The sequence below is a fragment of the Eucyclogobius newberryi genome, unplaced genomic scaffold (assembly GCF_026437365.1).
Source record: "Eucyclogobius newberryi isolate DKJ021-1_F unplaced genomic scaffold, fEucNew1.0.hap1 SCAF_19, whole genome shotgun sequence".
NCBI classification, from domain to species: Eukaryota; Metazoa; Chordata; class Actinopteri; order Gobiiformes; family Gobiidae; genus Eucyclogobius; species Eucyclogobius newberryi.
The window spans coordinates 5,285,511-5,312,590 of NW_027315823.1; the positions used below are offsets into that span (position 1 = coordinate 5,285,511).

At 46.7% G+C, this 27,080-nt stretch overlaps 1 protein-coding gene and 1 long non-coding RNA gene across 3 annotated transcripts in view; one reads left to right on the forward strand and one right to left on the reverse strand.

The window, feature by feature from the left end:
- LOC140365209 (low-density lipoprotein receptor-related protein 1-like) overlaps nt 1-27,080 on the forward strand; it is a 234,181-nt gene that overhangs the window by 183,706 nt on the left and 23,395 nt on the right. For both annotated transcript variants that reach the window (XM_072451496.1, XM_072451497.1), the window contains exons 53-77: nt 567-689; nt 1,584-1,724; nt 2,310-2,497; nt 2,582-2,765; nt 3,475-3,560; nt 3,632-3,751; nt 6,384-6,571; nt 7,689-7,894; nt 8,993-9,181; nt 9,496-9,644; nt 11,059-11,152; nt 11,474-11,590; nt 12,298-12,417; nt 13,378-13,500; nt 14,524-14,649; nt 15,690-15,806; nt 17,458-17,564; nt 17,644-17,776; nt 18,644-18,766; nt 19,037-19,159; nt 19,261-19,398; nt 22,439-22,576; nt 23,029-23,148; nt 23,775-24,040; nt 24,641-24,822. In XM_072451496.1, the coding sequence (XP_072307597.1) occupies nt 567-689; nt 1,584-1,724; nt 2,310-2,497; nt 2,582-2,765; nt 3,475-3,560; nt 3,632-3,751; nt 6,384-6,571; nt 7,689-7,894; nt 8,993-9,181; nt 9,496-9,644; nt 11,059-11,152; nt 11,474-11,590; nt 12,298-12,417; nt 13,378-13,500; nt 14,524-14,649; nt 15,690-15,806; nt 17,458-17,564; nt 17,644-17,776; nt 18,644-18,766; nt 19,037-19,159; nt 19,261-19,398; nt 22,439-22,576; nt 23,029-23,148; nt 23,775-24,040; nt 24,641-24,822 (3,601 nt within the window). The remainder of the gene's footprint in view (nt 1-566; nt 690-1,583; nt 1,725-2,309; nt 2,498-2,581; nt 2,766-3,474; nt 3,561-3,631; nt 3,752-6,383; nt 6,572-7,688; nt 7,895-8,992; nt 9,182-9,495; nt 9,645-11,058; nt 11,153-11,473; nt 11,591-12,297; nt 12,418-13,377; nt 13,501-14,523; nt 14,650-15,689; nt 15,807-17,457; nt 17,565-17,643; nt 17,777-18,643; nt 18,767-19,036; nt 19,160-19,260; nt 19,399-22,438; nt 22,577-23,028; nt 23,149-23,774; nt 24,041-24,640; nt 24,823-27,080) is intronic.
- LOC140365212 (uncharacterized) lies at nt 10,043-10,517 on the reverse strand. The gene is made up of 3 exons (XR_011927816.1): nt 10,471-10,517; nt 10,261-10,360; nt 10,043-10,107 (listed from the first exon to the last, which is right to left on the reverse strand). It is a non-coding gene; the product is annotated as an uncharacterized lncRNA (long non-coding RNA).

The window sequence follows — 27,080 nt, forward strand, 5'->3', positions numbered from 1 at the left end:
CATGTTCACACAATTGAACACAAAAAAATGCAAATTATTTAATACTTTTGAGCATGAATTTGATGCACTGAGTTTAATATTACATTATTAAAGCTGTCATAACCAACTTTATTTTGTAAATGAGTAAATGTAGTGGTTTTCCCCAAAGCGTAAACTGTAAAACCAACACTTTGTGACAAAATGAGACCGCTGTGCGCCATCTGAGTCCAATAATGAATGGATTCCGCTCTGAAAGCAGCGCTCTGGCTGGCCAAAGCATTTGCAGGACAGATTTAAATACCGTATTTTCCGGACTATAAGTCGCACCTTTTTTTCATAGTTTTGGCCGGGGTGCAACTTCTACTTATATTTATACTTATATACTTATACTCCAGTGCGACTTATATATGTTTTTTTCTTCTCTATTATGCATTTTTTGGCTGGTGCGTCTTATACTCGAAAATACGGTACTCACTTCCTCCTTGTTAAAGTGCGGTGCCGCAGCTTTAATATCTTCCCTTCATTTGCCTCGTTAAACACGGATCGTTTGAGTGTTAAATCTCTGTGTTTCAATGTTTCTGCTCCAGTTTTCAACAACACGTGCGACATTAACGAGTTCATGTGCCAGAACCAGCAGTGCATCCCCAAACACTTCGTCTGCGACCACGACCGCGACTGCGGCGACGGCTCCGACGAGTCCCAGGAGTGCGGTACGTCCGGCCACGGCACAGCACAGCACAGCACAGCGCCCCCTACGTGTCGACTCTGAGCGTTTCACCTGGTGTCGTTCTGTAGCTGTTAAACATGAACACGAGACTGATGAAGAACTTGACGATTATAACAAAACATGACATTAAACTTCTGATTTAAAAACAAAAGACACTTAAACAGAGGAAATCATATTAAAAAATGATCATAAAAGTCTTATACAGGTGCCGCAATACGACATAGGCGTATAATAATATTTAAAAGTGATAAAATTGCGTCACATAATGATAATTTCTGTTTTTTTCTACTAATATTTAGACATAGTTTGACAAATTAAAATAAAAAACAACCGATTTTGGCCCCGATTTGCGTCTCCCAAACTTCCGGGAGGCGTGACTCGAGTTTAAGTTCAACACCGTTTTAATGCTCTTTCACTTTGGATTATTATTATTTTGTTTTAATTTTTTTCAACATTCTGTGTGTGTTACATTTTAATTCAACACTGAAAACATTTGGATAGAGAAGTAGTATTTAAAGTATTTAAATGACTGATAAAGAACTTGACAATAACAACAAAAAATGGACATTTGAATTGGAAAGAACACATTTGAATTAAACACTAACACTGCACATACCGAGAAAGTCATACTACGAAGAAATATGATAAATATATAGATGAATAAATAGACTTAACATAATTGAAAGTGATAAAAGGACCAGACAGTCACATAATTATGATAATTTGAACATCGTATGCCAAGGTAAAAGTCCTAGTTTGGGTCTTTGCTTGAGCCCGTTTTAGATACAGCGCTTGTCCAAGTACGAACGCACTCTTACTAAAGTCTCCCTGTTCTTTTTGCACCTGTACTTAAGTGTTTGACCCCGTTTGGTTCCAGAATACGCCACGTGCGGAGCTAACGAGTTCCAGTGCGCAAACGGCCGCTGTCTAATCCAGAGCTCGTGGGAGTGCGACGGCGACTTCGACTGCCACGACAGATCGGACGAGGCCCCCAAGAACCCGCGCTGCGACAGCCCGGGTAAAAGGGAAACGCAAAGGCCGAACGTTAGGGCCGGCGCGCGCGACACGGCGATCATACCGAAAAATGTCCTGTGTTTTTATAGAAGCATCTGTGGTTTTAGATCTCTGCAAACGTGTTCTGAAACATGTGTGATTCTTATTATGGTTTATCAGGTCGTTTTCCAGTCAAACGTTCGCGCGCCTGGAATATAGTTTACTTTGTGTACATTTACTCGCAATAGCAATACTAAAAACTGTGTTGCATCGTACATGGGAGTTGTGAATGAAGTTAGCAAAAAATTTCATGTACAGCCCAAACTGATTATATATACAAGGGATTTGAGACATTTTTAAGGTAATATAATAATAATAAGCATTAAACAGGGCCCCCTGATTCTAAACGGCATGATTTATCATATAAAATCCATTAAAAAACAGTCAGAAGACACAATTCTCAAGTGTTGTTAAATACCAGAGAGTAAAAAGTGTGTATTTATGTACTATTGAAATACTTTTAACTGCGCTCCACTGACGTATGTGTTTGCTATTATGTACTATTGAAATACTTTTAACTGCGCTCCACTGACGTATGTGTTTGCTACAGAAAAGAAATGCAACGACACGGCCTTCAGCTGCACCAACGGCGTCTGCGTGAACGAGACGCTGCTGTGCGACCAGAAGGACGACTGCGGCGACGGCTCCGACGAACTCAACTGCTTCATCAACGAGTGTCTGAACAGCAAACTCAGCGGCTGCTCGCAGCTCTGCCAGGACCTCAAGATCGGCTTCAAGGTAAACGCTGCGGGGACACTCGGGCCTCGTTCGCCCCGGTCCGGACGTGTGGCGCTCATCTGTCTCTGGTGTTGTGCCCCACAGTGCAGGTGTCACCCCGGCTTCAGGCTGAAGGACGACGGGAAGACCTGCGCCGATATAGACGAGTGCAGCACCTCGTACCCGTGCACGCAGCGCTGCATCAACACTCACGGGAGCTTCCACTGCCTCTGCGTGGACGGCTTCGAGCTCAGCCCCAACAACCCGACCATCTGCAAGTCCACTTCAGGTGAGGACCACGGTCACGAGTCCAGTTGCAAGTCCACTTCAGATGAGGACCACTGTAGTGAGTGTAACTGTGGTTCTATGAAGCCCAGATGACCACCAGAGGGCAGAGGGTCTAGATGAAATAGAACTGTTTTTTCCTCGTCAAAAACAGGCCATTTGTGACGTCAGAGGTAGAACTTAGAGATATTCTGTGCTGTTTTTACGTCTATAAATCACTGGCGTGTTTATTACCATGTGTTTACGTTAGCATGCCGGGGGAAGCTACATTTAGTTTATTTCCCCATGGTTAAAAATCCTGATGAGGGAAACGCCTCACAGATATAAAGTATTGTGTGCTTTCAGTTGATTGGAACAAGTTTGAAGGACATGACACTACAAACAAAAAAATGAGAAGAATGTGTCCTTTAACCTCAACTTTATCCATGGACTTTAGAATGATAAAAAATGAGGGCCGTTTCCATAGCAATTTGCAATTCAGAAATATATTTTTTAAATAGTTGAAATATCCTCTGTAAAGAATACAATCGAACATTAATATTAGACTGCAATTTAGAAGCATTAGAAGCTTAAAACTGGGGGGATTTAATATTGCACATAACTCTTTAAGATGTCGTCATTTCTGCATCGACTGAACGAGGCTCAGAGCCGGACGAGTGTGAACGCACATGATATTTCCACGTCTAAAATGTGACGTTTTCCCTTTTCCTCAGACGAAGAGCCTTACCTAATCTTCGCCAACCGTTACTACTTAAGGAAGCTTAACTTGGACGCCTCAAACTACACGCTCATCAAACAGGTGAGAGCTGCTGTCGCCGGCCTCCCACAAGGCCGCTCACACATTCTCCCTCGTCTGCCGTGTTTGTGCAGGGGCTGAACAACGCCGTCGCGCTGGACTTTGACTACAGGCAGCAGATGATCTACTGGACCGACGTGACCACTCAGGGCAGCATGATCCGCAGAATGTACATGAACGGCAGCGACGTGCAGGTGCGTCCACTCACGACAATCTGTGACGGCAGAGGACACACAGGACGTCCCTGAGTTTGTAGTGACGAGTGTGGTTTGTCAGGTCTCACACAGGACGTCCCTGAGTCTGTAGTGACGAGTGTGGTTTGTCAGGTCTCACACAGGACGTCCCTGAGTCTGTAGTGACGAGTGTGGTTTGTCAGGTCTCACACAGGACGTCCCTGAGTCTGTAGTGACGAGTGTGGTTTGTCAGGTCTCACACAGGACGTCCCTGAGTCTGTAGTGACGAGTGTGGTTTGTCAGGTCTCACACAGGACGTCCCTGAGTCTGTAGTGACGAGTGTGGTTTGTCAGGTCTTACACAGGACGTCCCTGAGTTTGTAGTGACGAGTGTGGTTTGTCAGGTCTTACACAGGACGTCCCTGAGTTTGTAGTGACGAGTGTGGTTTGTCAGGTCTTACACAGGACGTCCCTGAGTCTGTAGTGACGAGTGTGGTTTGTCAGGTCTTACACAGGACGTCCCTGAGTTTGTAGTGACGAGTGTGGTTTGTCAGGTCTTACACAGGACGTCCCTGAGTCTGTAGTGACGAGTGTGGTTTGTCAGGTCTTACACAGGACGTCCCTGAGTCTGTAGTGACGAGTGTGGTTTGTCAGGTCTCACACAGGACGTCCCTGAGTCTGTAGTGACGAGTGTGGTTTGTCAGGTCTTACACAGGACGTCCCTGAGTCTGTAGTGACGAGTGTGGTTTGTCAGGTCTCACACAGGACGTCCCTGAGTCTGTAGTGACGAGTGTGGTTTGTCAGGTCTCACACAGGACGTCCCTGAGTCTGTAGTGACGAGTGTGGTTTGTCAGGTCTTACACAGGACGTCCCTGAGTTTGTAGTGACGAGTGTGGTTTGTCAGGTCTCACACAGGACGTCCCTGAGTTTGTAGTGACGAGTGTGGTTTGTCAGGTCTTACACAGGACGTCCCTGAGTCTGTAGTGACGAGTGTGGTTTGTCAGGTCTCACACAGGACGTCCCTGAGTCTGTAGTGACGAGTGTGGTTTGTCAGGTCTTACACAGGACGTCCCTGAGTTTGTAGTGACGAGTGTGGTTTGTCAGGTCTTACACAGGACGTCCCTGAGTCTGTAGTGACGAGTGTGGTTTGTCAGGTCTCACACAGGACGTCCCTGAGTCTGTAGTGACGAGTGTGGTTTGTCAGGTCTCACACAGGACGTCCCTGAGTCTGTAGTGACGAGTGTGGTTTGTCAGGTCTTACACAGGACGTCCCTGAGTTTGTAGTGACGAGTGTGGTTTGTCAGGTCTTACACAGGACGTCCCTGAGTCTGTAGTGACGAGTGTGGTTTGTCAGGTCTTACACAGGACGTCCCTGAGTTTGTAGTGACGAGTGTGGTTTGTCAGGTCTTACACAGGACGTCCCTGAGTCTGTAGTGACGAGTGTGGTTTGTCAGGTCTTACACAGGACGTCCCTGAGTCTGTAGTGACGAGTGTGGTTTGTCAGGTCTCACACAGGACGTCCCTGAGTCTGTAGTGACGAGTGTGGTTTGTCAGGTCTTACACAGGACGTCCCTGAGTCTGTAGTGACGAGTGTGGTTTGTCAGGTCTTACACAGGACGTCCCTGAGTCTGTAGTGACGAGTGTGGTTTGTCAGGTCTCACACAGGACGTCCCTGAGTCTGTAGTGACGAGTGTGGTTTGTCAGGTCTTACACAGGACGTCCCTGAGTTTGTAGTGACGAGTGTGGTTTGTCAGGTCTCACACAGGACGTCCCTGAGTCTGTAGTGACGAGTGTGGTTTGTCAGGTCTCACACAGGACGTCCCTGAGTCTGTAGTGACGAGTGTGGTTTGTCAGGTCTTACACAGGACGTCCCTGAGTTTGTAGTGACGAGTGTGGTTTGTCAGGTCTTACACAGGACGTCCCTGAGTCTGTAGTGACGAGTGTGGTTTGTCAGGTCTTACACAGGACGTCCCTGAGTCTGTAGTGACGAGTGTGGTTTGTCAGGTCTTACACAGGACGTCCCTGAGTTTGTAGTGACGAGTGTGGTTTGTCAGGTCTCACACAGGACGTCCCTGAGTCTGTAGTGACGAGTGTGGTTTGTCAGGTCTTACACCGGACGTCCCTGAGTCTGTAGTGACGAGTGTGGTTTGTCAGGTCTCACACAGGACGTCCCTGAGTCTGTAGTGACGAGTGTGGTTTGTCAGGTCTCACACAGGACGTCCCTGAGTCTGTAGTGACGAGTGTGGTTTGTCAGGTCTCACACAGGACGTCCCTGAGTCTGTAGTGACGAGTGTGGTTTGTCAGGTCTCACACAGGACGTCCCTGAGTCTGTAGTGACGAGTGTGGTTTGTCAGGTCTCACACAGGACGTCCCTGAGTCTGTAGTGACGAGTGTGGTTTGTCAGGTCTCACACAGGACGTCCCTGAGTCTGTAGTGACGAGTGTGGTTTGTCAGGTCTTACACAGGACGTCCCTGAGTTTGTAGTGACGAGTGTGGTTTGTCAGGTCTTACACAGGACGTCCCTGAGTCTGTAGTGACGAGTGTGGTTTGTCAGGTCTCACACAGGACGTCCCTGAGTCTGTAGTGACGAGTGTGGTTTGTCAGGTCTCACACAGGACGTCCCTGAGTCTGTACTGACGAGTGTGGTTTGTCAGGTCTTACACCGGACGTCCCTGAGTAACCCCGATGGTCTGGCGGTGGACTGGGTCGGAGGAAACCTGTACTGGTGCGACAAAGGCAGAGACACCATCGAAGTGTCCAAACTGAATGGAGCCTACAGGACGGTCCTGGTCAACTCCGGCCTGAGGGAGCCGCGCGCCATCGCTGTGGACGTGCGATACGGGTGAGAACTTTTACATTATTCTGTCTGAACCACTTTTTAGTGCTGTGGGTGTGACAAAATATTCAAATAATTCTCAATCAAGATCACATGCTGCTGTTTTCCCATTTTTCATTTACGTAACCAAGTGACTTCTTTAGTTGTCGACTAGTCAAACTATTATTTCAGTTCTGGCTTTTTTAATACATGATAAATAAAGGCTGAAAAATTGTGAATTGTGTTTATAGAATATGTACAAATAAAGTGTGTTATTGGTAAAAATCTGAAATAGTTGATTGATCTTAATTTAATTGATTAAAAGGATTTTCGTATATATTGTATCGATTATGGCGATGAAAACACAAAACTACTGTATGTATGACCCTATGTATTTTTAAAGACATATTTTCTATTGGCCAAGTCAGCTGATAAACCTTTCCAAACAGACAAGGTCGTAAAGGTATAAAATAATTACACTTAACTTTCTCAAAGGAGCTCAACAGTAGGCAGGGATTTGGAAGGAAACAGGAAACTGTTCATTTTTCTTCAGGATTTGTCCTTTCTCCTTTGAAACATCTAAAGTCCTCCGTAACAGTGTTGCGGCCTTCGTGCTCCGATGGTCGTGACACGCCGAGCGGCCCCTGGTTTTCCCCTCGTTAGCCCCTCGTTAGCCCCCCATTTTCCCCTTGTTTGCCCTTCGTTTGCCTCTCATTTGCCCCTCGTTTGCCCCTCGTTTGCCCCTCTTTTGCCCATGGTTTGCCCCTGGTTTGCCCCTGGTTTGCCCCTCTTTTGCCCCTGGTTTGCCCCTGGTTTGTCCCTGGTTTGCCCCCCGTTTTCTCCTCGTCTGCCCCTCGTTTGCCCCTCGTTTGCCCCTGGTTTGCCCTTAGTTTGCCTCTCGTTTGCCCCTGGTTTGCCCCTAGTTTGTCCCTCGTTAGCCCCTCGTCTGCCCCTGGTTTGTCCCTGGTTTGTCCCTGGTTTGCCCCCGGTTTACCCCTGGTTTGCCCTTCGTTTGCCCCTGGTTTGCCCCTGGTTTGCCCACTGGTTTGCCCCTCGTCTGCCCCTGGTTTGCCCTTCGTTTGCCCCTCTTTTGCCCCTCGTTTGACCCTGTGTTTCTGATGCCAGTTTTCCGTCTGCCCCTCAGGTACTTGTACTGGTCGGACTGGGGGGACAGCCCTCACATCGGCAGGATCGGGATGGACGGCAGTAACAGGAGCGCGATCGTGGAGGATAAAATCACATGGCCCAACGGTCTCACGCTGGACTTCATCAACGACCGGATTTACTGGGCCGATGCCAGGGAGGACTACATCGCCTTCGCCAGCCTGGACGGCACCAACAGACACATAGGTACAGTCGGAATGAGCCGCACATCATGGATTATGTGTGGATGTAATGTGGAGGAAATTATCAAAAAGGGCCCCACTTATTAACCCTAAAACTAAAAAACTGAAGTATTTATTTATTGATTTAGCTCGGGAGCAAATACTGTTCATCAGGAGTTTTAATTATGAATAATATAATATTTAATACACGTGAGAAACAATACTGATAAATTAATAAAATAACTACTGTGAATAAATAATTAACTAAAATACATCAAAAGCCACACGGAAGCTAGACTGAGCGGTTTAAAGGGCCCATGAAAGGTTTTTACAATGTTATAATTTTGACTTTATTTGATATATTTATACCTTTTGTGCAGATAAATGATAGTTTTACACCAATCGAGCAGGTATTTTTGGAGAAAACGTTGAGAAATCTGTAGAAAATGACAGGAAGTGACATCACACCAGGGACACTCATTCCAGTCAAAGTTTATGCAGAATTTACACAAAGAAACAACTTTTTTGACTCTAGAGATTAATTCAACCAAATAAAGTCCCATATATTTTTGAGTTTTGGCCCAGTGTTTGCTGGGTAATTTCCTCGTGTGATGTCATCAATTAAAAACAGGAAGTGAAATTATAAACCTAAAAAATGTGCTATTCTGAGATAACATTTTATTAATTTGAGCAAAATTCTAAATATATTCATCTTAACTGCGTTTGAGTTCTATGAGTCATCCAACCTATAGGGGGCCTTTAAAGCACTTATAATGTAATAAAGTAAAATGTGTTTTGCTCAAAGCAGATCTGTTGGGTCCAAATGAGACTGTTGTGCGCTGCCAGCGTTTTATCCTCCGCGGAAGAGTTAGTTCACCGTTAGCATGCTAATGTAAACATCAGGCAGAGCACCTTTAATATTGGAGGATTGTACCAGATGTTTCCGCTGCCCACATAAAGTATATCGTAAAAGTGTCAAAAAGCTGTACGCATCTAATTATTTAACTATTTGATCAATCATGAACTCAGAAGTAGGAAGTAGAATGTTAGGAAAGTGTTGGAGGAATGAGCTTGACGGCTTGAAAACAATAAAGGTGAAACTTAAAACTTTCTCCCCGTGCAGTTCTGACGCAGGACATCCCGCACATCTTCGCCATGACGCTGTTCGAGGAGTTCATCTACTGGACCGACTGGGAGACCAAGTCCATCACCAGAGCCCACAAAACCCAAGGCACCAACAAGACGCTGCTCATCAGCACGCTGCACAGACCCATGGATGTCCACATCTACCACGCCACCAGACAACCTGAAGGTACCTCACCAGCTTCCACTGCAAGAGCATGTTTGGTCTCCCCTGCTCAGCTTCCTCCTGCTCAGTTTCCTCCTGTTCAGTTTCCTCCTGCTCAGTTTCCTCCTGCTCAGTTTCCTCCTGCTCAGTTTCCTCCTGCTCAGTTTCCTCCTGCTCAGCTTCCTCCTGCTCAGTTTCCTCCTGCTCGTTTTCCCCTGCTCAGTTTCCTTCTGCTCAGTTTCCTCCTGCTCAGTTTCCTCCTGCTCGTTTTCCCCTGCTCAGTTTCCTCCTGCTCAGCTTCCTCCTGCTCAGTTTCACTTGTACGTTGTGTTTTGCAGTGGAGGGTCACCCGTGTCAGACCAACAATGGCGGCTGCAGTAACCTGTGCCTGCTTTCTCCTGGAGGCGGGTTCAAATGCGCTTGTCCCACCAACTTCTACCTGGCTGCAGACAACAGACACTGTCTCTCCAACTGCACGGCCAGCCAGGTCAGAAACACACCAGAAACACACCAGAAACACACTAGAAACACACCCGAAACGCACCAGAAACACACCAGGAAAACACCAGAAACACACCAGAAACACACCAGAAACACACCAGAAACACACTAGAAACACACCCGAAACACACCAGAAACACACCAGGAAAACACCAGAAACACACCAGAAACACACCAGAAACACACCAGAAACACACCAGAAACACACCAGAAACACACTAGAAACACACCCGAAACACACCAGAAACACACCAGGAAAACACCAGAAACACACCAGAAACACACCAGAAACACACTAGAAACACACCAGAAACACACCAGAAACACACCAGAAACACACCAGAAACACACCAGGAAAACACCAGAAACACACCAGGAAAACACCAGGAAAACACCGGAAACACACCAGGAAAACACCAGGAAAACAATAGAAAATAATCTGAAAAACACTAGAAACACACTAGAAACACACTAGAAACACACCAGAAACACACCAGAAACACACCAGAAACACACCAGGAAAACAATAGAAAATAATCTGAAAAACACTAGAAACACACCAGAAACACATCCGAAACACACCTGGAAAACACCAGAAACACACCAGAAACACACCAGGAAAACACCAGGAAAACACCGGAAACACACCAGGAAAACACCAGGAAAACACCAGGAAAACAATAGAAAATAATCTGAAAAGCACTAGAAACACACTAGAAACACACCAGAAACACACCAGAAACACACCAGAAACACACCAGGAAACACACTAGAAACACACCAGAAACACACCAGAAACACACCAGAAACACACCGGAAACACACCAGGAAAACACCAGGAAAACACCAGGAAAACACCAGGAAAACAATAGAAAATATTCTGAAAAACATCAAAAAATCATCAGAACAACTCTAGAAAAACACCAGAAATATATCATAAAAATGTCATAAAACACTAGAAAAATACCAGAAAAACACCAAAAAAGCACTTGAAAAACACCAGAGTAACATCATATATTTATCTTAACTGCGTTTTAGTTCAGTGAGTCGTCCGACCTGTAGATTAAATATGAAATAATTATAACACATTTTAGTCAGAGCTGGTCACAATGAGGAGGCAGATTTGAACAGCTACGTTTTGAGTTGTGATTTAAAAATGTCCAAAGAGTCGCAGTTGGTAGATTTTTCCAGAGTTTGGGGCATTTGGGGGACCTGGGCGGAGCCTTGGGTGAGCGATGGGCCGAGTCTGGAGATGCCGCACCAGTGAAAAAAGTCTGTTATTGAGTCCAGTGCGATCCCTCAACCTTTCACCTGTGAGGAGATCAGCACCGGACAGCAGAAGGTTCTAGATGATGACAGATGCTATGATTTAATATAAACTCCTTGTTGTTCTCTTGCAGTTTGTCTGTAAAAACGACAAATGCATTCCGTTCTGGTGGAAATGCGACACCGAGGACGACTGCGGCGACAGATCAGACGAACCCGCCGACTGTCGTGAGTCTATATAAGAACTAACCAAACTGAAAAACCCATAAATGTTGAATCTTATCATCGTTTGTTTGGTATTGACTCCACAAACTCCATTCCTCTGATGACTTTCACGTGTTTGAAGTTGAATTGCAGCACCACTTTCCGAAGCTACTGTGAAGCGACTCATTTGCGCTGAACTATGAACTCTGTGCCAGTTTTTGTTTCATGCGAATTTGCTCAGTAACGACAGAAATATGAACCTCAGTGTAATTCCGGCGTCCGTCGTCATTCCAAACGCGGCGTGAACCTTGACCTTTCGTTCTGTGTGTGTTTTTTTCTGTAAAGCCGAGTTTAAGTGCCGCCCGGGGCAGTTCCAGTGCGGGACGGGCATCTGCACCAACCCCGCCTACATCTGCGACGGCGACAACGACTGCCAGGACAACTCGGACGAGGCCAACTGCGGTACGCCACCGAACGCCACGCGGCACGTTTAGGGTCTGAAATGTGACGAGTTTTGACTTTTTATGTCAATAAAATGTTCAGTTCAAAGTTCAGTTTACGTCAAAGTTCAGTTCACGTCGATGTTCAGTTCATGTCAATGTTCAATTCAAAGTTTAGTTCACGTCGATGTTCAGTTCACGTCGTTAAGTTTACATCAATGTTCAGTTCACGTCAAAGTTCAGTTCACGTCGATGTTCAGTTCATGTCAATGTTCAATTCAAAGTTCAGTTCACGTCGATGTTGAGTTCACGTCGTTAAGTTTACATCAATGTTCAGTTCACGTTAAAGTTCAGGTCACGGCGATGTTCAGTTCAAAGTTCAGTTCACGTCAATGTGCAGTTCAAAGTTCTGTTCAAAGTTCAGTTCACGTCAATGTGCAGTTCAAAGTTCAGTTCAAAGTTCAGTTCACGTCAATGTGCAGTTCAAAGTTCAGTTCAAAGTTCAGTTCACGTCAATGTGCAGTTCAAAGTTCAGTTCAAAGTTCAGTTCAAAGTTCAGTTCAAAGTTCAGTTCACGTGAATGTTCAGTTCACGTCGATGTTCAGTTCAATGTTCAGTTCAGTTCAATGTTGGTAAAGGTCATAAAGGCGGGGTCAGGTCAGAAAGGCGGGGACATAAGGGCGTGGTCATGGTGATCTAACAGTGATGTCCTCTGCTCCTCCCACACAGACATACATGTGTGTTTGCCCAGTCAGTTCAAGTGCTCTCACCCGAGCCGCTGCATCCCGGGGATCTTCAGCTGTAACGGTCAAGACAACTGTGGGGACGGCGAGGACGAGAAGGACTGTCGTGAGTGTCACACACGCACGCCGCGCACGCACGCCGCGCACGCATGCCGCGCACGCCACGCACGCACGCACGCCGGAGACGTTCTGCGCACGCCGGGGACGTTCAGCGGCGTCACACAAAAGCAACTGTGGCGTCCCGCGCTTTGTCTGATCCTCCCGTTTACGAGCAGCTTCAGTAAAACGTGATTGGTTAAAGTGCCCCCTATATGTCGGACGACACATTGAACTAAATGGCAGTTAAGTTTTATAGATTTAAAAATGTTGATACATTTTTGTGGAGAAAACGTTGAAAAATCTGTAGAAAATGACAGGAAGTGACATCACAGCAGGGACACTCGTTTCAGTTAAAGTTTATGCAGAATTTACACAAAGAAACACCTTTTTTGACTCTAAACATTAATTCAACAAAAGAAAGTCACTCTCATTTATTTTTATTTCTCACATTAGATGAGGCCCAGTGTTTTCTGGGTAATTTCCTAGTGTGATGTCATCAATTACAAACAGGAAGTGAAATTAGTAACCTAAAAAATGTTCTATTCTGTGATAACATTTTATATTTTTTTAGCAAAGTTCGAAACATATTTATCTTAACTACATTTTAGTTCATTGAGGCGTCCGACCTGTAGGGGGCGCTTTAAACACACATTTGAAGTAACTGTTTAAAAATGTACTTTAAATGTAACAATAACTGTTTAACGCAGTGATTTTGCTAAAGAATTGTTCTGATCTTTCGTCAAGGGAGCAGTTCCAACTCTTAATGTTTATTGTGAATTGTTTGTATTTATGTTTGTTTGTTTATTTGTTCAAAGCCAGGACCGTACAAACATTTGGTCGGAACGTCACCATGAACGTGCTAAATAATAACTCCTCAATCCCTAGTCCAGTATAAAAATGTAAAATAAAAGAACGTAAAAGTGAAAGGTAAAGAACCAGGACCCAAAGTGTGCCTTGTGTGTTGCAGCCGAGGTCACGTGCGCCCCAAACCAGTTCCAGTGCGCCATCACCAAGCACTGCATCCCCCGAGTCTGGGTGTGCGACCGCCACAACGACTGCGTGGACGGATCCGACGAGCCGGCCAACTGCAGTAAGAACAGCATCACGACTCTGAGGCCAGGGGGCGGGGCCAGAGGGGGTGGGGGCGTGACCAGTGGGTGGGGGCAGAGGAGGTGGGGGTGTGACCACGGGGGTAGGGCCAGGATGCTTTTTGCTCCTTCCCGACCTTAACGCTGGCAGAAAGAGGCTGGACTTGGGCGTAAAAGGGCTGGACTTGGGCACTGGAGGCTGGACTTGGACGTGAAGGGGCTGGACTTGGGCACTGGAGGGGCTGGACTTGGGCGTGAAGGGGCTGGACTTGGGCACTGGAGGGGCTGGACTTGGGTGTGAAGGGGCTGGACTTGGGCGTAAAGGGGCTGGACTTGGGCGCTGGAGGCTGGACTTGGCGCTGGAGGCTGGACTTGGGCGTAAAGGGGCTGGACTTGGGTACTGGAGGCTGGACTTGGGCGTGAAGGGGCTGGACTTGGGCACTGGAGGCTGGACTTGGGCGTAAAGGGGCTGGACTTGGGCACTGGAGGGGCTGGACTTGGGCACTGGAGGCTGGACTTGGGCGTGAAGGGGCTGGACTTGGCCGCTGGAGGTTGGACTTGGGCATAAAGGGGCTGGACTTGGGCGTAAAGGGGCTGGTCTTGAGCGCTGGAGGGTGGACTTTGGCGTAAAGGGGTTGGACTTGAGCGCTGGAGGCTGGACTTGGGCGTAAAGGGGCTGGACTTGGGCGTAAAGGGGCTGGACTTGAGCGCTGGAGGCTGGACTTGGGCGTAAAGGGGTTGGACTTGGGCATAAAGGGGCTGGACTTGGGTTTGGAGGCTGGACTAGGGATGGTGCCAGTCCATATATGGTGATAGTGTTTGAACCAATGAGTGACATTTATACTGACACAATATTTCAGGAAACGAGCGCCCGCGTTAACGCCAAGGCCGGGGGCAAAACACGGCCCTGAGTGTGTGAATGTGTGGAGTTGTTATAAATGTACGACTGTCGCAAAAGGCAAAAGAGCAGTGGGACATCAGGCACATTTAGTTCTGGTGTGAGTTCATGTTTGTGGCACTTTCAGCTCAGATGACGTGCGGAGTGGACGAGTTCCGCTGTAAAGACTCAGGACGGTGCATCCCAGCTCGATGGAAGTGTGACGGAGAAGACGACTGTGGAGACGCCTCGGACGAGCCCAAAGAGGAGTGTGGTAAGAGGAACTGTCAGAGGAACCTACACAGGAACCTACACAGGAACCTACAGACGAACCTACACAGGAGCCTACAGAGGAGTGTGGTAAGAGGAACCTACAGATGAACCTAATAGAGGAACCTACTGAGGAACCTACAGTGGAACCTATAGAGGAGTGTGGTAAGAGGAACCTAAAGATGAACCTATAGAGGAACCTACACAGGAGCCTACACAGGAGCCTACAGAGGAACCTACACAGGAACTTATAGAGGAACCTACAGAGGAACATATAGAGGAGTGTGGTAAGAGGAACCTACAGAGGAACCTACACAGGAACCTATAGAGGAACCTACAGAGGAACATATAGAGGAGTGTGGTAAGAGGAACCTACAGAGGAACCTACAGAGGAGCCTATAGAGCAGAGGTGGGCAATTATTTTCCTCCGAGGGCCATATTTGAATCCAGGCACGTAGTGGAGGGCCGGCCGCCATCATTGGTGTGAAAAAAAAACAAAAAAAATTAAATATCAAATAAAATCTCACTTTCCTGTCAAATAGAGGCTATTGAATCTATTATTGAATTCATTTCATGTCATCTTTATGAAGGACACACGTGCAGACGCCTGAGGGCAACAAAAAAGAGAAAAAAGAAATATTTAAAAATATAAATATTATTTGGCATGTTTGGCGGGCCGGATTATAAAGACAAACGGGCCGTATGTGGCCCGCGGACCGTAGTTTGCTAGCCCCTTCTATAGCGGAACCTATAGAGAAACCTATAGAGGAACCTTCCTGTTTTCCCAAGTCTTGGCGATGGAAAACATGAACAGAAACATGCCGGACTCTCGAACCATCTCGCTCATGGTCTTGAAGGTTCCTGCTCATGGTCTTAAAGGTTCTTGAAGGTTCCTGCTCATGGTCTGGTCTTGAAGGTTCCTGCTCATGGTCTTGAAGGTTCCCGCTCATGGTCTGGTCTTGAAGATTCCTGCTCATGGTCTTGAAGGTTCCTGCTCATGGTCTTGAAGGTTCCTGCTCATGGTTCCTTTTCCGTGTTCTGCAGATGAAAGAACCTGCGAGCCGTACCAGTTCCGGTGTAAGAATAACCGCTGCGTTCCCGGGCGATGGCAGTGCGACTACGACAACGACTGCGGCGACAACTCCGACGAGGACAAGTGTGGTACGAGTCTCTGTTACTATGGTTACCAAAGTCCACTAAGGCCATGTACCCTGGAGTATATACATGTCATACTTTATACTTTATACTTTATACTTTATACTTACAGGATCAATCAGGAAAAAGGATTTATTTCATTTTATTTTTCATTAGAAAAACATAATAATCAATAAATTAAATAAAATAAATAAAATAAATAAAATAAATAAAATAAATAAAATAAATAAAATAAATAAAATAAATAAAATAAATAAAATAAATAAAATACAAATTAATTAAAAAAAGATAGGAATAAAAAGTAGAAAATAAGGGAGTAGAATAAAAAATAGAGCATATTAAATTCAGAAAAAATTGCCTATTTTGTCCATTGTTTTTTAAATGTGTCTTTATTCAAATTTAGTCCTGAGGTTGTTTTTTCCATTGTGCGTTTGTCCATTATGATATTTTTCCAATTTATTTCAATATTATATAAGTATAGGACTAGTAAAAGTACTCGGTTGCTTGTTCTATTGACTAATCCTATTTAAAGAAAGTCAAAATGACTTAATTCAATCACTTTTTGACATATTTGCGTGCGTTGTGGTTCTTTGAGTTGTGGTTCTGTGACATGGCTGCACTGATGAGGTGTGTCTCGAGTGTCTCGTGTGTCTCGTGTGTCTCGTGTTAACGTTTGAACACATTAACACGTGTCTCTCATGTGTTCACTTCACTTCATGTGTTCATCTGGTGTTTGTTTTGCATCTCTCTGGGTGACGAGCAGAGGTACGTTTGTCCAGCGGCACCAAACTTTCCTCTTTCCTCCTCCTGATGACCCGAACTCTGTCCCGTAGCCTGGCCGGACAGAGGACTGGTCAAGTGTGTCATGTTTAGAGAGATAAAGTGTATTGTGACTATTTGATCATCGTTATCTGGACTTTACAGACTCTAAAACGCACAAATATACCCTTTTTAGATAACAAATACAAATATACAGTTTTCTTTATCTAGTTACCAAACCAGGACTAAACCAGGACCAAACCAGGACTAAACCAGGTCTAAACCAGGTCTAAACCAGGACTATACCAGGTCTAAACCAGGACCAAACCAGGACTAAACCAGGTCTAAACCAGGACCAAACCAGGTCTAAACCAGGACTATACCAGGACCAGTCATTTTTTGTCCTGTATTTGGAAGAAGTACTACAGTAAACATCTGCTGGCCAGGCTACACTGACCAGTTCTTTACCTGTTCTTTACCTGTGCTTTTGTGGTTTCTTCTTCAAACCTTTGACCTGAATAACTCCTCTCTCCTGCGTTTTGATGAAGCCCTTTGGTTGCAGTTTCCTCCTCGTACTCCTCTCTCCTCCATCTCCATCTCCTCCATCGTCTTAACTCTGACCCGTGGCCCTCTCTCCTCCATCTCCTCCTATCTCCTCTCTCCTCCATCTCCTCCTATCTCCTCTCTTCTCCATCTCCTCCTCTCTCCTCCATCTGCTCCTATCTCATCTCTTCTCCATCTCCTCCATCTCCTCTTCCTCCTCGCTCCTCCATCTCCTCCATATCCTCCATCTCCTCCTCTCTCCCCCTCTTCCTCCTCTCTCCTCTCCTCTTCCTCCTCTTACTCCTCCATCTCCACCTCCTCCATCGTCTTAACTCTGGCCCTCTCTCCTCGCCAGTGCCTCGCCAGTGTTCCGAGAGCGAGTTCTCCTGCACCAACGGACGCTGCATCGCCGGGCGCTGGAAATGCGACGGCGATCACGACTGCTCGGACGGCTCGGACGAGGTAATGCGCCCGCCGCGTTTCCCCCGTTTCCCGCCCGACTCTGGACGCCGCCTGACCTTTAACGAACTCGTCTGTGCAGAACGGCTGCGACCTGAAGTGCGACAGCGACCAGTTCCAGTGCGCCAGCGGCCACTGCGTCCCGATCCGCTGGAGGTGCGACGCCGACGCCGACTGTCTGGACGGCAGCGACGAGCAGCAGTGCGACAGCGGAGGTCCGGAAGTTTTCTCTTTATCACCAAACTGAAGCGAGATGTAACGAGGTGTAACGAGGTGTAGCGAGATGTAACGAGATGTAGCAAGATCTAACAAGATGTAACGAGATGTAGCGAGATCTAACGAGATGTAGCGAGATGTAACGAGATGTAACGAGGTGTAGCGAGGTGTAACGAGATTTAGCGAGATGTAACGAGGTGTGGCGAGGTGTAACAAGATGTAACGAGGTGTAACGAGATGTAACGAGGTGTAACGAGATGTAACGAGGTGTGGCAAGGTGTAACAAGATGTAACGAGGTGTAACGAGATGTAACAAGGTGTGGCAAGGTGTAACGAGATGTAACGAGGTGTAACGACATGTAACGAGGTGTAGCGAGGTGTAACGAGATGTAACGAGGTGTAGCGAGGTGTAACGAGATGTAGCGAGGTGTAACGAGGTGTAGCTAGGTGTAGCGGGATGTAACGAAATGTGGCTAGATGTAACGAGGTGTAGCGAGGTGTAGCGGGATGTAACGAGATGTAGCGAGATGTAACGAGATGTAACGAGGTGTAGCGAGATGTAACGAGATGTAACGGGATGTAACGGAGTGTAGCGAGATGTAACGAGATGTAACCGGATGTGGCGAGATGTAACGAGACAGAAGAGCGGTCTCAACACGATCCTTCGTCATTGTCGAGTGTACAGAAGCTCTGAAGTGCACAAAAGACACTAATTAAGTTTGTTAAGTAATATATATAAGTTATAGAATTGTAATGTTACGTGTCATTTCCTGATTGGGCGGAGCCTCCGGTTGGACGTGTGAACTGAAACCTCAAAATGATGTGAAGGCCACATAAATACATGGCATGACATTTTCTCTCTGCAGCGGGCCGACACTGCCCCCTGGATGAGTTCCAGTGCAACAACACCTTGTGCAAACCTCTGGGCTGGAAATGTGACGGAGAAGACGACTGTGGAGACAACTCTGACGAGAACCCCGAGGAGTGCGGTACGAGGCGCTTCATCTGTACAGGCTTATAAAGGGTTTATAAAGGGTTTATAGAGAGTTACACAGGTTTATAAAGGGTTTATAGAGAGTTAAACAGGTTTATAAAGGGTTAATAAAGGGTTTATAGAGAGTTAAACAGGTTTATAAAGGGTTTATAAAGGGTTTATAGAGAGTTAAACAGGTTTATAAAGGGTTTATAAAGGGTTTATAGAGAGTTAAACAGGATTATAGAGAGTTATACTAAATCTTTTCTGTCCTTGCCTCCCTCAGTGCGGTTCCAGTGTCCACCCACGCGTCAGTTCCGTTGTCATAACGACCGTGTGTGCTTGCCCGTGTCCAAACGCTGTGATGGAGTCAACAACTGTGGAGACGACAGCGACGAGCTCGACTGCCGTGCGTCACCGTGACACTCGTTACCGTGACACTCGTTACCGTGACACTTGTGTGAGTGGGGTCAGTCCGGCGGGTTTAAACGATGCCCTCTGTCCCTGCAGTGCCCCCCTCGCCACCCGTCTGCCACAAGGACGAGTTCCAGTGCTCGAGCGGGCGCTGCATCAGCATCAACCTGAGATGTAACTATTTCAACGACTGCGAGGACTACGGCTCCGACGAGGTCCTCTGCAACAAGAAAGGTGTGTTTACCTGACATTCACACACACAAATCACTCATGGTTTCACTGGTTTCTCTCAAGGTTTATATTTCTGTTCCTAACTGGTCTGACCATGAGCCGTTTCAAAGAGGAACGTTTTAAGCCTGGTCTTAAATGAAGAGACTGTGTCGGCCTCTTTAACATGGACAGGAGCTGATTCCATAACACAGGAGCTCTACCTCCTATTGTGCTTTTAGAGACTCTTGGGACCACCAGAAGGCTCTACCTCCTACTGTGCTTTTAGAGACTCTTGGACCACCAGAAGGCTCTACCTCCTACTGTGCTTTTAGAGACTCTTGGGACCACCAGAAGGCTTTACCTCCTACTGTGCTTTTAGAGACTCCTGGGACCACCAGAAGGCTTTACCTCCTACTGTGCTTTTAGAGACTCTTGGGACCACCAGAAGGCTTTACCTCCTACTGTGCTTTTAGAGACTCTTGGGACCACCAGACGGCTCTACTTCCTACTGTGCTTTTAGAGACTCCTGGGACCACCAGAAGGCTTTACCTCCTACTGTGCTTTTAGAGACTCTTGGGACCACCAGAAGGCTTTACCTCCTACTGTGCTTTTAGAGACTCTTGGGACCACCAGAAGGCTCTACCTCCTACTGTGCTTTTAGAGACTCTTGGGACCACCAGAAGGCTTTACCTCCTACTGTGCTTTTAAAGACTCTTGGGACCACCAGAAGGCTCTACTTCCTACTGTGCTTTTAGAGACTCTTGGGACCACCAAAAGGCTCTACCTCCTACTGTGCTTTTAGAGACTCTTGGGACCACCAGAAGGCTCTACTTCCTACTGTGCTTTTAGAGACTCTTGGGGGACCACCAGAAGGCCTTATTTACCTCCTACTGTGCTTTTAAAGACTCTTGGGACCACCAGAAGGCTCTACATCCTACTGTGCTTTTAGAGACTCTTGGGACCACCAGAAGTCCAGCATTTTGAGAGTGAAGAGCTCTGTTTGGATGATATGGTTCTAGAGCATCTTTGAGGTCGGATGGGGCATGTCATTTATGACTTTGTAGGTCAGGAGGAGGAGTTTAAATTTGATTCAACAGGAGCCAGTGAAGAGACTCCAGCACCGACATAATGTGCTCTCTTCTTTTAGTTCCTGTTAGTTGTTGTTGTTGTTGTTGTTGTTGTTGTTGTTGTTGTTGTTGTTGTTTTATGGCAGTTGGCATCCAAGTGTTGCATTACCGCCAGACTTTATTCCTCAGACTTTGTCGTAGTCCGTAGGTGTTTTCTAGTAATCTTGCTGCTGCATTTTGACCCAGTTGAAAGCTTTTTATAGAGCTTTTAGGACACGCTGTGAGCAGGAGTTACAATCGTCTAATCTAGTCGTTACAAATGCATGGATAAGTTTTTCAGCATCACTTTTAGGCCGGATTCTTCTGATTTTATCTATATTACTCAGATGGAAATAGTCTGTTTCACAGGCTTGATTTATATGAGCTTTTCCTGGTGAAATAAGACTCTGAGGTTTCTTACAGTAGAACTGGAGGCAACACTGACATTGTCCAGTGAGACTATCTCCTCAGATAAAGCGTCTCGTACATGTTTAGGACCAGCACAATGACCTCGTTTTATCAGAGTTAAGAAGCAGATCATAAAGTGTCCTCCAGGTTTTTATCTCCTTCACACAAGCACTAAGTCTGTCTACTTGATCGCTCTGATCAGGTTCATTGATAAATACAGCTGAGTGTCATCTGCAGAGCAGTGGAAGTTAATGACATGTGACCTGATCATGTGACCTAACGGCAGCATGTAAAGAGGAAACAGAACTGGACCCAGCACTGACCCCTGAGGCACACCGTAAGTTACTTTAGAACAAGGGGAGGAGCTCTTGTTTACATGAACAAACTAGTACTTATCAGATAAATAGGATGTAAAGCAGCTGAGGGCGGGGCCTCTGAGGGCGGGGCCTCTGACACCTACATCACATTCTAACCTCTGCAGTAGAATGTTGTGGTTGATGGTGTCAAACGCTGAGGTCAGAAGTGCTGTGGTGGGCTCTGAACCCTGCTGCGGTGGGCTCTGAACACTGCTGCGATGGGCTCTGAACCCTGCTGTGGTGGGCTCTGAACACTGCTGCGGTGGGCTCTGAACACTGCTGTGATGGGCTCTGAACACTGCTGTGGTGGGCTCTGAACCCTGCTGCGGTGGGCTCTGAACACTGCTGTGATGGGCTCTGAACACTGCTGTGGTGGGCTCTGAACACTGCTGTGATGGGCTCTGAACAGTGCTGTGATCTGAACCCTGCTGTGGTGGGCTCTGAACACTGCTGCGGTGGGCTCTGAACCCTGCTGCGGTGGGCTCTGAACACTGCTGCGGTGGGCTCTGAACACTGCTGTGATGGGCTCTGAACACTGCTGTGGTAGGCTCTGAACCCTGCTGCGGTGGGCTCTGAACACTACTGTGATGGGCTCTGAACACTGCTGTGGTGGGCTCTGAACCCTGCTGTGGTGGGCTCTGAACAGTGCTGTGATCTGAACCCTGCTGTGGTGGGCTCTGAACCCTGCTGTGGTGGGCTCTGAACAGTGCTGTGGTGGGCTCTGAACCCTGACTGTAAAACTTCAAATAAGTTATTTTCCTGTAGGTGGCGACAAAGCTGTTTAACTGCAGCTTTTTGGATTTTAGAGACAAAGGGAAGATTTGAAATAGGTCTGTAGTTACCAATAGGTCGGGATCGAGGTTTGGCTTTTTCTAGGTTTAATGACGTCATGTTTGAAGGATGTGGAACATAAGCACTTTCTACTGAAGTATTTATTATATTAAGAATAGAGTCTATAATTAAGGAGGAGAATGTCTTTAAGGAGTCTGCTTGGAATCGGGTCAAGGACACAAGTTGAGGTTGTGTTTCTCTCATTGTTTCACCCACAGTTTCTCTCATGGTTCCTCTCATGGTTCCTCTCATGGTTCCTCTCGTGGTTCCTCTCATGGTTCCTCTCATGGTTCCTCTCATGGTTTCTCTCATAGTTCCTCTCATGGTTCCTCTTATGGTTCCTCTCATGGTTCCTTCTTTCAGACGGCTCGTGGAGCGACTGCCGCAGTAACACCTCGGCCTGTGGAGACGGAGACGAGGCGCAATGTGTGGTCAAAGGCACCGACTCCTTCTGCTCCTGCAAACCCGGCTTCAAGTCCATCGGACAGAACCGCTGCCAAGGTAACGGGACAGATATGTACAGTACAACTCACCGCTGCTAAGGTAACGGGACAGATAAGTACAGTACAACTCACCGCTGCCAAGGTAACGGGACAGATAAGTACAAACTCACCGCTGCCAAGGTAACGGGACAGATAAGTACAGTACAACTCACCGCTGCTAAGGTAACGCCCCGGGACAGATTTGCACAGTACAACTCATAGCTACAGTCATTTGTACGGTGTGAAAGACTGTTATTTATCCGGTTATATAAACTCTTTAAGTGTGCACAGGATGTAATTATGTCTAAAACGCAGGATTCTTGTTATTTTATAGGTGGTAAGAGTAGTAGTAGTACTCATGTGAGAGTACAGTTACTTCAGAATAATATTACTTGTTGTCAGAACTGTCAAAAATATTTCCCCCCCCCCAAAATTGCTCATTTGCATCGACGATTGTTTGTTTTGTTGCAGACAAGAACGAGTGCAGTGCGTTCGGCGCGTGCTCACACATGTGCAACAACACCAAGGGCTCGTACAAGTGCAGCTGCTACAAGTACTTCAGCCGGATCAACGACACGTGCAAGGCCGACGGTGAGTGACGCTCTAAGCACCGTGTGAAGGGCAAGGCCAACGGTGAGTGACGCTCTAAGCACCGTGTGAAGGGCAAGGCCAACGGTGTGTGACGCTGTGAAGGGTCCAGAAGGTTTACGTAGCTTTCAGCTAAAGAGAGCCGCTCGTTTGCACACATCTAAGCACTTTATAATATTGTTATTGTTGTTTTTGTTGTGTGTGTGTGTGTCTGTGTGTGTGTTTTTACTGATCTGTCCGTGTGTTTTTAAGCTACTTTATATGACTTAAGTAACTTGAGTTTTTAACCATGTTACAATCAAAAACACACGTGGGTCCTCTCCCTCTGAGTCTCAGAAAACACTTGGTTTCAAATTTCTCAGTTTTGTGACATCATAAGTGGAGATCGGGCGTTTCCTGAGCTGTTTTTAAGCCCACACTCTTCACAAACGCGCGCTACGTTAGCATGTCGCGGCAGGTTAGCATAGTCATGGCAGGATAGCATAGTCGCGGCTGGCTAGCATGTCGCGGCAATTTAGCATGTCGCAGCAGGTTAGCATGTTGCGGCAGGATAGCATAGTCGCGGCAGGTTAGCATGTCTGTCACGAGATAATATCTCCCACGGCAACAGTCTGCTCTGCCTCTTTCAGCTCCGCGCCAGGTGCTGTACATCGCCGACGACAACGAGATCCGGAGCCTGGACCCCGGGATGCCGGGCTGGCGGTACGAGCATCTTTTCCAGGGCGACGCCAACGTGCGCATCAACGCCATGGACATCCACGTCAAGACCAACAAAGTCTACTGGACCAACTGGCACACGGGCCGGATCTCGTCCTACGACCTGCCGTCCGGACCCTCGTCGCCGAACAGCAACCGCAACCGCCGCCAGACCGAGTCCAGGGTCTCACACCTCGAGGTGGGTCCTTAAAGCGCCCCCTACAGGCCGGGGCGACTCATTGAACTAAACTGAGGTTAAGATTATATTTTGAGAGTTAAAGTAAATTATTTAAAAAAAATAAAAATATCCCAGAATAGCATATTTTTTAGTTTTTATAATTTCACTTCCTGTTTGTAATTGATGACATCACAGTAGGAAATTACCCAGAATACACTGGGCCAAAACTCATCTAATGTCACTTTTTTGTTGTGATAAATAAAAACATATGAGAGCGACTTTATTTTGTTGAATTAAAGTTTAAAGAGTCAAAAAAGTTGTTTCTTTGTGTAAATTCTGCATAAACTTTGACTGGAATGAGTGTGATGTCACTTCCTGTCATTTTTTTAAACACTTTTTTGGACTTTTCTCCACAAATACCTGCTCGATTGGTGTAAAACTATAATTAATATGTATAAACACCAAATAAAGTCAAAATTAGACAATCGTAAAAACATGTCATGGGCCAGGAAGTAGTAAACCCGTGATCTCCAAATCACTATAAACATTATGAACTTGACTTCCTGTTTGCCAGCCGCAGAGTGACGGTTCTTCTTTGTTCCGGGTTGTGTTTGCCGTTAGATCCCCGACCTGAAGATGCCCCGGGGCATCGCCGTGGACTGGGTGGCCGGCAACCTGTACTGGACCGACTCCGGGCGAGACGTGATTGAGGTGGCGCAGCTGAGCGGGGGACGCCACCGCAAAACGCTGATCTCGGGCATGATCGACGAGCCGTACGCCATCGTGGTCGACCCGCACGGAGGGTGAGCGGCGAGGGGGAGACGGGCGAGGGGGAGATGGTCGAGGGGGGAAACCGGCGAGGGGGAGACGGTCGAGGGGGGAAACCAGAGAGGGGGAGACGGGCGAGGGGGAGATGGTCGAGGGGGGAAACCGGCGAGGGGGAGACGGGCGAGACGGGCGAGGGAGGAAACCAGAGAGGGGGAGACGGGCGAGGGGGAGACGGGCGAGGGGGAGACGGGCGAGGGGGAGACGGTCGAGGGGGAAAACCAGCAAGGGGGAAATGGGCGAGGGGGAAAACCAGCGAGGGGGAGACGGGCGAGGCGGGCGAGGGGGAGACGGTCGAGGGGGAGACGGGCGAGGGGGAGACGGTCGAGGGGGAAAACCAGCGAGGGGGAGACGGGCGAGGGGGAGACGGGCGAGGGGGAGACGGGCGAGGGGGGAAACCAGCAAGAGGGAGACGGGCGAGGGGGAGACGGGCGAGGGGGGAAACCAGCAAGAGGGAGACGGGCGAGGGGGAGACGGGCTAGGGGGAGACGGGCGAGGGGGAGACGGGCTAGGGGGAGACGGGCGAGATGCTTCCTGAACGACAAAATAAATTACTGTATTTTCTGGACTACAAGTCGCAATTCTTTTCATAGTTTTGGCCGAGGTGCGACTTATGCTTATATTTATACTTATATTTGTACTTATATACTTATACTCCGCAGCGACTTATATGTGATATTATTTGTTATTTTCACACTTGCAACTGCATTTCATACTCCAGTGCGACTTATATATGTTTTTTCTTCTCTATTATGCATTTTTTGGCTTGTGCGACTTATGGTAAATGTGACAAAAACCAACAGGAAAAAAGTACTTTATATTAAGCAGATTTTTAGATTGAATTTAAAACACACATTTTTAGTTCCGAAATGGTCACGATTATTATTCTTTAGTTCTTGCGATCATATTGTGACCTGAATAATGATGATAATAAATTGACAAATAATCTTGACATGTTTAGATACGTGTAAAATACAGATATGTGTAAAAATATATATAAGTCCTTGTAAACTGTGAAGAAAGAGGACCTTAACATTAATCTGTGGTAGAATTTAGACTTACTTAGACTTATTGTTCAATTAATCAAAGCTGTATTAAAGGTCCCATAACATGCAAAATCGACTTTTCAGAGCTTTTAACCTTCTTACATTGCTATTTGTGCTTCATATATGTACCCAGTGTTTTTTTGATTGATTCCCGCAGTGTTTAGCTATATTACAGACTATCTCCTTTCCGCGAATCTCCAAACTGACGGGCGGTGGGGGCAAGACCGCGTCATAACCACAGGCACGCGTCAACATCCCCCCTCACCCTCCCCTCCCGCCTGCCGCCTCCCGCCCCCTTCCCCCCGGCTCCGCGCTGCCGTCTCCCTACAAGCCCATTCCGGAGTTTTTCTGCTTCGATTTACGAGGAAACACGGCTCAAAGAGGCCCAAAACTTCATTAATGATATCGCACTCTTTACTATTATCACAATGGTGAAGGTTTATGTGGCAGTTGATGCAGCAACCGGGAAAATAAACGGAGAGAAGTTCTATCCGATACCGAAAAACCAGGAAATAAGAGCGCGATGGACATAAGACTTTATATATATATATATATATATATATATATATATATATATATATATATATATATATATATATATATATATATATATATATCTATCTGTTCTGCGCACGCTGTAGAATTAAGCACCAGTTTTATTTAGGTCTCAAAGTAGACTCTTTCTCACTCACTCGCGCGGAGCGGCGCACCGCGGAGCTAACAGCTGTGGGGCACACACTACGTCACGGGTGGGCGGGGCACACACACGCTCTGAGACTACGTCACAGGTTGGGCGGGGGAGCCAGATCGCTCTTCGCAAGGGTGGGGGCGAATATCAAACCAAGCCGTCTGCATTTCCGGGTTGGTGAGGGGGTCCAAGGTCTGGGTGATATTTCTTAACTATTATGTTAAGGTGTTGCACAACCCTTATTATTATCAATTATACACTTAGGATAGACTACAAAACGTGAAAAAAAGCATGTTATGGCACCTTTAAATATCTTTTGTGGCTCAATAAATATGACGTGTAACTTTAGTTATTCAAGAACTGTTTAGGTATTTTTAGCTGTAGAAGGATGTCGGTGTAATCCCTCATTCGTCCAGGCGTGTTCCATAGTAGAAAAAGCTTCAGTTGTAGTCATCTGGACTCAGTTAGAAAAAATAGACGTTTCGACTCTCATCCAAGAGTC